Below are 11,689 nucleotides of genomic sequence, written 5' to 3'. Positions count from 1 at the left end.
GTTAATATTTCAAGTCTCCACATTCTTTGGAAGTGCTGCACCTTAGTAATGCGTTTTTGTTTGATTTGTTATGGAATGTTGGGCTCTGTCAAGCAGTGTCGCTAAGCTGAGTGGACTGCTGACAGGTGGTGTCACTCCTACGCGCTGTAAGTCGCTCAACCAAGTGGTGCAGATGGTGCGTTGCGAGAGGTGTCGTTGCTTTGGAGACGGGGTACTGCTTATAGCTCCCAATTCCTCCACTTGCAGTATTTCACATCATCTACTTCCTCCTCCAAGAAAGAATAGAAATAATCACAAGCTGCGATATTGTGTTTTATATTTACAACACAAATAGGAAATGATAATGTTGAGTAAAGACCAACAAAACAAAACAGCAAGTCCAGAATTCACTGAGCAAAACATTGTTGACAACATAGCCATGTAATGAATGTGAGCTGAACGAAAATGTGCAGTTACAGTATGTACATTAAACTCCAGGGAGGGTCAAGAAATGTGAGCGTGAGGAGAAAACCTGACATGAGATCTGCAACAGTGATCTGCACTCATTCCCAAATACAGCAAGCAGTCTGACAGAAAGAAGAAGGTCGTCATGTGAGATATGGTGTATTGAATAACTTTAAAAATATGACAGCAGTCCTAAAAGCACAATGACAATAAATAGATAAAATAAGTATTGTAAACTGATAAGATAATGTAAACGTTTACTACACGAGCATGGGCACCTTTTTCTGCCGTCATGTGAGACATTTTTCATTTGTTGGTTTGTATATGAATTTTCATTTCAAATAAGTAACATTAAATGGGTAATTGCAAATGTTGAAGAAATAGTTTGATATTTTGGGAAATATTTTCATTCACTTTCTCGTTGAATGTTAGATGAGAAAATTGATACCATTCACGTGCTAGCTTAGCATGAAAACCAGTTAGCCAAGCTTAGCACCTCTTAGCATAGCTTAGCATAAAGGCTAAAAACAAACGGATCCAATGGTGGAATCCACTTACCAGAAGCCCTAAAGCTCACTAATTAACACTTAATATCTCAGTTTAATCGAAACAAACAAATTAAAATTACCAGTTTTGTACAGCCAAGAAATTGCTACAGCATGTAACCGGCTGTAAAGACACAATCTGTTTGGATTACAGGCTCGCTGTTTGCCAATGTTTCCAGTCTTTAAGCTAAGCTAAGCTATGCTTATATCTATCTTTATACTCAACAGACAAACATGAGAGTGGTGTCAATCTGTTCATCAAACTTCATCAAAGCCCATTTCCAACAGTATGTTAAAATTTTATTTTAAATAGAGGCAGTGAATGACAGAATAATGGCTTTTATAAAATGCTGGTATGGATTTCCACAAGGCCCCCTGTGTTTTTAGGTTATAACGCAGTTCCTGTGTGGACCTTTCAAAACAGCAACAGTTGGTGGTATCAACTGCAAGGCAATTTAAAGGAATAGTTGGGGGGGTACGAAATACTGCTGTGGATAACTTGATATCGATTGTAAAATCATAAGAGTGATATTTATCTTGCTACACTTATTCTGAGCAAACAAAAGCATATTACCAAAATTTACAACCATTCCTTCAAGTCTGGTTTCGGTGCAAATCGTGTCCAGATCATAAACTCAGAGTTTGGCCTGTGTGTGTATACCATTATAACAAGGGAATCATGTAATGTAATAATACAATGAATCATTGTCAGTTGTCTTGTCAGTCGCAATATGTCGTAACAAAGTGACCACATTATAAACTGAAATTATGGGTACAGTTTTCATAACTGACCTAAAACAATATAAATAAGAGTCTGTGCTTCAACCCATGAGATACTGTACAATGTCCCAGGTCTCCACATGAGTCAGAACAGAGCAGAGTCATTCACATACATACACATTCTGTAGATAAATCCTCGTGGTGACGGTGTATGTGCACACTGCCTGAGTGACAGTTCTCTGATCAAAGTCTGCCCTGCTGTGTAAAAAAAAGTTCATTAGGGTCACACCATAATGTTTTCTCTCATTCAAAAACAAGAATGAGACCGAGCTGGGTTTAAAAAACATCAGTGCATTAATTGACATAATAAAGCCAGTAGATTAGGTTGAAGAGGGAGAAGGTGAAGGGGAATATTATCCGAGACCATCTGTCGATGGCGTTCACATCGGTGAGGTCTGGGATTTTGATTTTGAGCTGCGAGGATCGTCTCCGCAGACGGGTCTTCTTTAGATGTGCGTTTCTGTCTACACTGAGGCGGCCCGGCTCCCGTGGCCCACTCGGCTTCCTGTACTGGACCCCCGTGTTGTCAAACATCATGGAGGAAGAGTTGTGAGTCTCGCTCACGGTGGTTGTGACCTCATTCCCTCCCATCTCGTTGTGGATCTCCAAGGTTGTCAGCAAAATGTTCCCCTGGGAGTCGACCTGGGCACAACAGACAGGAGCAGTGTTAAAAATGGTCTGTGAGCTGAGGCTTCAGTGACTGATGACACATGTGCAGCATACGTCAGGCCCCGGGGCCGGCGTCTCATTGCAGGCTGATAGATTACAACCTGGAAACAGAGAGAGCGGCCTTCAAAAGCAGGGTTCCTGTCCCAAAGTTAAATCACTTCTCACAAATCAGCTCAAGGACTGGACGGCTCTAATACTAATGTCATGACAGCTATTTCTTCCCACACGAAAACAAATAAATCATTCAGACCCATGTGGCAAAAGTAGAGGCACAAGGTGTACACATAAATAAATGTGGTCACAAGCCGTGAGAGGAAGTGACAAAGTGAATATTTATTTTCCTACTCTGGTCCCACTTCGGTGCAAACTAATGACGACCAACATGCCTCCTCACACTCTCAGTACACATCATTTATATGTATCTGTGCCATCTAAAGGTCAAGCCAGATTAAAACTTTCCACTGATCCCTTGAAGAGCTGCACATGACTGGAAACAAAACAAATAATCTTGGTATAAATTCAGACAAATACTTCACAGGAGTCCTGAACAGCTTTATAAACCAGGTAAAATCACTTTCTGTCTTATTTCTCACAGAAAAACCTGCACTTCCACATTCATACTGGTTACATATTTCGGTACTGACATGCTGAGGGGAAAATTGATATATGACATTTATTAAAAGATCATTTAGACAACCCAACAGAAGTCTGACCGTCCTTCTTCTCACTTATTTAAACATTTTCAAAACACATGATTCACTTCACTTAGGGATCTACTGAACCTCTCGTAGACACGCTCCAATTCTTGGTCAAAACAATGTGAAACACAAAAGGAATATTACAAAAATTGACATCGGAAAATATTGACATGGCTGATCTTTAATACACCTACGAAGACCACAGGTATTAATGGAAAGACAGTAGTAGTTCAAATTTTATATATTAATGAAATACATTAATCTAGCATTTCATTGATAGTGGTGGATTGATCTTTTGATAAATATTTAATACATGATAAGAGTTATTATAGTATCAAAGGTAAGTCCAGGACTCATATTTTTTAATTTCGGGAAAATAGATTATTTTAATTTTTTTCCCATACAAGTTATGTTATCATAATTATGATAATGAGGATGTTTTAGTCTGCATTTGTATGTTTGAATGCAGGATTATGCAAAAACAACTCAACCGGAGCGGTGGGGCATATTCAAAGGAGGAATACTACATTTTGGTGCAAATCTGGATTTGGGGGCTGATCTAGGATTTTATTCTCTCTAACATTGTGAGATGTGGCATTTTCATACATTTGATAGAGGGGGTCTGCCTTGATAGAGGTATGGACTCTCTGAGTGTCTTTCTAGGTGTGTGTTTCTAGTTCATGTTCAGTTTTTTTTTATTTGAGTTCAGTGTAGATGTAATTACCCCAAATGCTCCATAATCAGTAGAGTAAAGAAGACAATTCTTCATTATGAAGTGATTTTTTTATTTTAATCATTTACTGTATAGGATATATTAAATAACTTTTCAAGTTAATATTGCAGTGATGATGATTTTCCGTATTGAGCAGCCCTGGCAACAATTACTAAGTAGAGAGGTTGATGACTCCTGCAGTATTACACAACAATGTAGGCATCTACATGTATCTAAGAATAACATGTTGGTTTGAATAATTAGAAAGCAACTGAAACATGAGGATAATACCAAGGTAAATCACCACAGAGGAAAAGGCAACGCACAGGAATATGTGATGGTGATGGTGACGGACATGGCTGCTGGGGATAAAGCACGTTCCTCCGTCACACGAGGAGGTCAAACTTTGCCCTGCAGCAGCGAAGTTTGACTTGAGGTTTCACAGATATGACACAACAGGAAGTGACAGACACTCACCCGTTGTGAGGGATGACGCCCTTGTACCTGATTGGACAGTTTAACAGACGAAGACTTGCAATTGCCTCCTTCCAGAATGGAAGACTATCCAGGAAAAACACAAACACACGCCTTTGTCTGAGCTTTGTTCTGGCCTGAGAGAGGACGCTGTGAGGACCAGTCAGGCTCTGATGCGACAGTGACTTGGAAATGATTTCATCAAATTTAAATTATATCCACCTAAATGTGAACGATATAGGAAAAGACTCCAATGCAAATTTTATCTTCATTTCTATGTTTGAAAATGAATCATGGCTGTTGACATCGCAGTTAAGATATAATGTAATTATTTACAGGACTTCTGTAACTAGAAGCTGCTGTCTGTGATGGGACACTAAAATCCCAACATACTCTTATCCAAATTTAGGCCCCACATTGTCAGGTAATTTGAAACTGCAAATCCAAAGAGTGAATTTCATTTTAAATATTGTAACTAATAGGTACATTTCAAGTTATATATCACTGGTGTGTCAATTGTAATTGTAAATTTGACCAAAGTTTTGAATGACATCGTGTACAAATAAATGAGATAATGTGAAATTGATACATATTTGTAGCTATGGACTATTTACAAAAGTGTCAATTAATTAGGACTTATTGATTAGTTAGGACCCCAACATAAGATTTCAATAGTAAAGTATTGAATAGTATAATGAGCCTAGGAATTACTGAGAAATACTAACTTTATACTCTTGTTGTTTAAGAGGCCATGTTACAGTATAAAAAGATAATTAATAATATAATAAATTATTTGGTTGTCAGTAAATTCCTTACACCTCTGACAATACTCATTCATGGAAAACCAAGCTTCATTTTATTTAATTTGCACAATATACTGAATATCTATATACCACAAATATTGCTATTGATCTCATCATCCTCATCATCATACCGATTTGAGCCACAACACCCAGATCTAGAATAAACCCTGGTTTCATTATATTTACTTAAGAGCAGGTTGACATTGCTTGTGCAACTCGTGTGAAATAAAGTGTGACTGGTTTCCTCACCTTGGGCCTGTCTAACTTGTTGCGGTCATTGGTGGCCTTCTGGGCCTTCTCTGCCAGCTTCTTCTGCATCTGAGGACCTCTCCCAAAGAAGATGTAGTTGACGAAGGCATATTCCAGCAGAGCCAGGAAGACGAACACGAAGCAGCCCATCAGGTACATGTCGATGGCTTTGACATATGGGATCTTGGGCAGAGTCTCTCTTAAATGGGTGTTGATGGTTGTCATGGTCAGGACAGTGGTGATCCCTGAAAGAAAAAGAGACGTTAAGAGAAACCCATGGTGAGCAACATGACGACACAAGTAATCTTAAATATTTAGGTACAGATTCTTTTGTTCTATCCTGTAAGAGCCTGAGCTCCAGGGAACTTTGCTATATGAGGCATTTTTATATGCATAAAGATTTATGTCTTAGCCATAATGCAGATGTAAACGTTTTGGGTGAATTTATGTAAATGTCAATTAAAATGGTATTTATTCCAGTTATACTATTCTGCTACAGTTACAATACATATAGTCGGGAGATGTTCAAGAGACAAAATCAAAAAAAAGAATAGTCAAAACTAAGTTGTAATGGGGAGATATAATACTGATATATCCACAGGATATATAATATACAACTGATCTCTGAGTAAAATACTAACACTGTGCCTACTTAATGCTGTAATCATAATCATTTATGAAAGTTAACACAACAAAGTAGATTGTATTGTGGTTGGACAACCCTGTTTGAATCAACCTCTGTCTGATGATATCAGTGATGTGCCAGTCAGAGCAGAGTGGACACCAGCTGCTGGGATGTGAAATCAAATGATTTACTAAGCAGTCAGTCTAAAGGCACACGGGTCAAATTGCTGCTGATAGAACTCTGTGTGAGAAGAGCAGCATGCAAAGCAAACAAGTCTCTGTAACCTCATTTTTAAATAAAATTAGAGGAGTGGAATAAATTAGAATTGTATTAGCTCATTAAGAGAGAACACTTTATCAGTCAAGGTCTAAACATGAGAAATATGAGTCACTTTCATCTGCTGCAGATACAATTCCCTCCAACCTGGTTATGAACCTTCTTCTTTGTTTTGATGAAACCGCTCCACTACATGGTTTACAGCTCATGTAGAATACAAAGACAGAACAGACAGCAGCTAAATGAACAGCAGTGTCGTAACTCTCTTGATATTCTGCATGATCACTAATAAATGTGTTTTGTTTTTAGTCTCCTGGATGTCGCCAGCCTGGACAGTGTGTCTATTTCTGTCAGGCTTACATAATTAGACCAAAACTGTTGCACTGTACTGTATGTGTGGGTGTCAAGAGTGCTGTAGATACATGGCATCGATTTCTGCATAACAAAGGCAAGAACAAGAATCTAAAGCCTCTTAGAGCTCAGAGGAGATTCTTCTCAACAAACCCTCAAACATTTTCACAGCAGTACTGTGGACTTGACCTCTGACATCGCATCAGTGAATACTAGTACATGGGCGGGTAAAGAACTGATAATCATATAGGGTGAATTTTGGTAATCTGGGACATTTTTTGCAATTTTGACTTCCGCGTCTTTTTCCAATATCTGTTTTACATATTAGTTCAACATATTATACCTTCCTGTAATCCATAAGATGATTTCTAACCACACCAGAAGAAATAATGGAGATATCATAGCTTTTAGTGTTGTTTATGTCAAAAAAGAAAATTCTGCCTAAATTTGATAATCTGGGACAGGTCACTTGTTATCTGGGACACTTGTGTTAGGCCTTTAAAAAGCCTGAATCACCTTGCCTCATGCAGGCCAAGCTCAATTTTACCAAAAAAGCATCATGAAAAAATGACTAAGGAAATGTTTGTTATTTAGAAATGACATAAAGTTATATCAACGTGTAAAAGTCATCTTTTTTTCATAAAGAACCCTATCCTAAATAAAGAAACTATCAAATTAATTTGAAACATTCTATTAAAGGTGTATAACATTTAGATAAAAATCCAAATCAACAGCAAGCAACAAAAACAGATTATTCATTCTGTAATCCACCATCCGGGGCGACTCAGGGAACAAACAGTCCTTGAGGGGGGAGGCCATCATCATCATGGATCAGCCCATTGTCTTCTCCACATGTTTAGTTAAACCAAAGGCTGCAGACCACAGGACAGACTCTTCTGTGCTTTGTGGATCATCTCTGTCCGAGAGAGCAAACTGATTATGTGCTGGTTATCAGTTTAAACAGACAGGGACAGACTGTATTTACCATTAACTCCTGTGTGACAACTGCAGATCATATGCTATCTCTTTGGTTTATCTTTTTTTTTTACTTTAGAAAGTCCCTAAATGCACTCAGGATAAATTCCTCTCAACGATGATTTATCACAACTTTATGTTAAAGTGATGTGCATTAGGCTGCCGTGGGCATTTAAAGAGTTTATAGGGAGGTGTTTTGTCAGCAATCCAAACCAATACATGAAACGAAAAGTAAAGTATAAATTAATAGGCATTTTCTGTAACGTACACCCCAGACATCAGCATGTCAAAGGTCAAGGAGGACATCAATTAGATTGTGGTGTTGTAGGTTATCTTAAAAAAAAAAGCTCATTCATTCATCATATATGCTGCAGTACCTCCCTACTGTTTAGAACCACCTGAATGCTACAAGAATGTAAGCTAATGTTAGTAGCTCTGTCCTGCTCTACAATTAGGGAACTTCAAAAAGCAGTAAAACACGTTGGTTAGTGCACATCTTAAAAGCCTTTTCTCTTCTGAAACAAATTATCTGACTATGAAGAAAAGTTTAACAGCAAAAGAGCCTCACTAGTGCCACACTGTAATACAAGAACAAAGATGTCCATATTTCGATACCATCTATATCAGTGGTTCCTAAAGTAGGGGTGGGGACCCCCTGGGGGGTCGCAGGATGCAGAAGGATGGTCATGAGATTATTCAAGAAATCATATACAATTAAAATACAATTCTCAAAATCATATTTTAGCCATAATTGTTTTCCGAAAGTAAAAAAATACTAATTAAATTTAAAATATAACCATATTAAAAAATCTGCTAAAATTTTGCATGGAAAGAAAACAGCTTTAGCACAGTTTTTTAATCAGGTGCATGGTAAGCATATTTAACCTGTTAACTAGGTTCTTACCTCTAAATGAAACTGGTAAACATTACAATGCCACTTAAAGACAGTGTTTTCATGCTGTTGTTAGCTTTATTAGCCAGCAACAATAAATCTACCAAACTAAATGTTTGCCTGCTAGAGATGAGAAAGCATTCAGCAAATGGTCAATTACCTGATATAAATCCATAGACCAGTGAGATTCTAAGTAAATATACCGTATGAACTCTTAATGTCCCACATTAAACATAATTTCCCACTTATCTAACATAAGCCTGATAGATATACCTACAAATGCAGCCTAGTTATGGAGATATTCATGCCACCATAATGGTGGAGAGGAATGAAACCTGGAGTAAATCATATAAAGAGAATTGAATTTGGATTTGGATAATACACTAAGTGTAAATGGTTTCTAAATTGCATTGATCTTGCATTGTCTCAGACAGTGGTTTTCTAAAGGAGGAGGTGTTACAGCAGTTCAACCAGAGGAGTGTGTCCCCTGAACAGGTCTGACCCTGAAGAGGTGCTTCTGTATAATCGACCTCATCCTTCTTATCACTGCTGATGTTTAAGGAAAGCTGCAGGAAGCTGCTCTTTCTCGCTTGAGTGCACAGATGATGAATGAGGATTTCCATTAAGGCAAATATTTCAGCAGAGATCAATGCAGTACAGAGGAAGTAGGGTGTTTTCCAGGGAACTGAACCTCAGATCTGTTTCAGTCCCAGAGGCCTGTGGAAAGTGCGAGTACTCACTCTCCTATTACACCACTGAGCATCGGACTCAAACAGACTCCAAGCAACACACATGATGGTACTTTTAGTATGTATCATTTTTCATTTTGTTTTATTTTTGTATCTTATTTATCTCAACATATGACTAACGTGGGAATAATTCACCACTAGTATGTTATGTCATATCACAATCTTTCCCTGCCATGCCCATGACCCAGGGATGGGTTGGAATTGTTCTGACTTGAATTTGTCATTTTTAGCTACACCTTTCACATGACACATCATAATGTGATCTATTGTTAATATAACATATTTACTGGGGCCGCTTTAACTACCACCAGTGCACTAATCTGAGGCCTAAAAAGCTATTTTTCTCAATACCTCTGTGACTCCACTAACTATTGGAAAAGGTCCCATCCCCTGGTTATGATCTGTGTTCGCCAATGAGGTCTAACCTATCATCCTGTCAGGTCACAGTATGGTAAACTTCATGAGCTTGACATGAGCTCACAGCAGATGCTTTCTCCACACTGCAATGCCTCAGAGGACGAGGAAAGGCCATCAATCATAAGCATGGTCCGTGAAACAACAGTCACATTTTCTGCTGTGTAGCCATCCATTCAGAGCATCTCATTACCTCCCACTTAAATGTCATATTTTTCTTTTATGTCTATCTCCTATTTTGAATCTGTCCTTTATGACCTGTGGGACAGCGATGGTTCACAACTGCAGCAAAGCACCATCAAATCGGTGGTTTGTGAGAAGAGATTATCAAATCACAAACTGAAGAGAAATGGGGAGTTAGAGCAATTAAGAAAGAATAAAAGCTTAGTATTATTTATTAATAGAACCCAACCACTTTATTGGTTGGCCCATGAAATGTTGGCATCTGCATTTATGTTTGCGATATGAAAACTTTTTTTACAGAATAAACTGTAGAGAAGATGTGCAGTTTTGTTTACATTTGACTTATATTTCTAAATTTGAGGTCTAGATATTTGGTTAGATTTGTGTTTTTTCTTTTTCTTTATATTTATTCAAAATAAAGTATACATACATTGTATGATTAAACTGTAAAATATCAATATGATATATGATATACATATTATTAGTGCAATGGTATCAGAAAGGTACTTTAACTACCTCATTTTGGTATCAGCATTAACCCCAATAATCTATTTGAGTCAGGTTCTAGGTTTCAACAATGTGAAGAAAGACATTTAATGATATAGTAAAGCAGAGTTGTTAACACATGTTGTTAAATGTATTGCCACACCGCGGTGACTTTGCACCTTTTTTCACAGATAAAATTCTAAAGAAAAGACAAACAGTCTGTAACTCCATCTCAGGCAGAATGACTGTGTAGCCTCTCCCTCCCACATCAGACCTCTGTATAGTTCATTTGGCATATTTCCACCACCTATGCAGCATAGACAGAAAACGTTCAGCACCTAAAGGCCTGCTACCCGCTGCCTTGACACTTCTTTAAAGACGTTTAAACTGAATAGTACCAGATGTACAACAGATAGTCAATAGTTCTCTTCAGTCAAGCCTTTTTTTTCACAGGTCGACCATAGTTATTCAACCCCTTTTTAAAAAATCCATTAAGGATTCCTTAGCAATAAATAACTAAAGCCCCATATCAAACATACACTTTTAAGATGGATCATTGAAAAGTCTGTGTTCCAGAAAATTCATATTTTCTTGGTGCAAAACAGTTTCTTCAATATTTTTCAGCCTGTGCACACCGCAGCAGTAAGACTGCAAATCAAGTTTTAACAATCAAGAACACTATAGTGTCATGCTATATTAATGTCTCCTTTTTTCTTAAGATAAATATGTTAATTTGAAAGGAATAATTGTTCTGTTAGTTTTAAGTTTTAAGGTTTTTAAGAAAATCATTTTGACTGGGTGGATATCCTAGTATCTGTCGTCTGTCCGGTTTGTAGCTGTGGGACAGAGATTGTCACTGTTCACGGACCCATGTGCCCAAACCATAAAATACAACAGTCTATCTGAAGGTGAAACCACAGAACTGAGGTCAATCTACTGGACACATCATACCTAATGCAACTCTGGCAGCCGAGGCATCATAATTTATCCAGAAAGACACCCAAGACAGGATGGTGATGAGGATGGAGGGCATGTACGTCTGTAGGATGAAGTATCCGATGTTTCGCTTCAGCTTGAAGCTCAGAGACAGTCGAGGGTAGGCACCTGCAGGAAAACAAGTCCAAGGTGAAGGGGACACAGCTTAAACCTTTAATTCAAGAATTTTGTTTTGATTCCTGTGACAATGGTCTCATGAACTGGATTCATCTCCATAGAAAGTGTGGCCTGAATTGCAAATCATCTGATAACATTTAGCCTTGAGATTATCTGTGCGCAAGGACCACAATATACACTACAGAGCAAAATATGAGCACACACACACAGGTTACGCAGCTATCAATATTAGTACAATGCATAAAGGAATA

The 11,689-nt window shown here is 37.9% G+C and overlaps 1 protein-coding gene across 2 annotated transcripts in view; it reads right to left on the bottom strand.

Annotated features, from left to right (window-relative positions):
* Positions 1-299: 299 nt before the first annotated feature.
* Positions 300-11,689, bottom strand: part of gabrb3 (gamma-aminobutyric acid type A receptor subunit beta3) — a 50,555-nt gene continuing 39,165 nt past the window's right edge. Inside the window, exons 8-11 of one of the 2 annotated variants that reach the window (XM_035177426.2) lie at positions 11,277-11,429; positions 5,375-5,619; positions 4,326-4,409; positions 300-2,411 (exon numbers count right to left, since the gene is read on the bottom strand). In XM_035177426.2, the coding sequence (XP_035033317.1) occupies positions 2,064-2,411; positions 4,326-4,409; positions 5,375-5,619; positions 11,277-11,429 (830 nt within the window). In that variant the 3' untranslated portion in view covers positions 300-2,063. The remainder of the gene's footprint in view (positions 2,412-4,325; positions 4,410-5,374; positions 5,620-11,276; positions 11,430-11,689) is intronic. The other variant, XM_035177427.2, reaches the window with a different exon arrangement.

This window comes from Hippoglossus stenolepis, chromosome 14 (genome assembly GCF_022539355.2).
Source record: "Hippoglossus stenolepis isolate QCI-W04-F060 chromosome 14, HSTE1.2, whole genome shotgun sequence".
NCBI classification, from domain to species: Eukaryota; Metazoa; Chordata; class Actinopteri; order Pleuronectiformes; family Pleuronectidae; genus Hippoglossus; species Hippoglossus stenolepis.
Note: the sequence above shows the minus strand (reverse complement) of the source record. Positions and strands in the feature narration are given on the sequence as shown.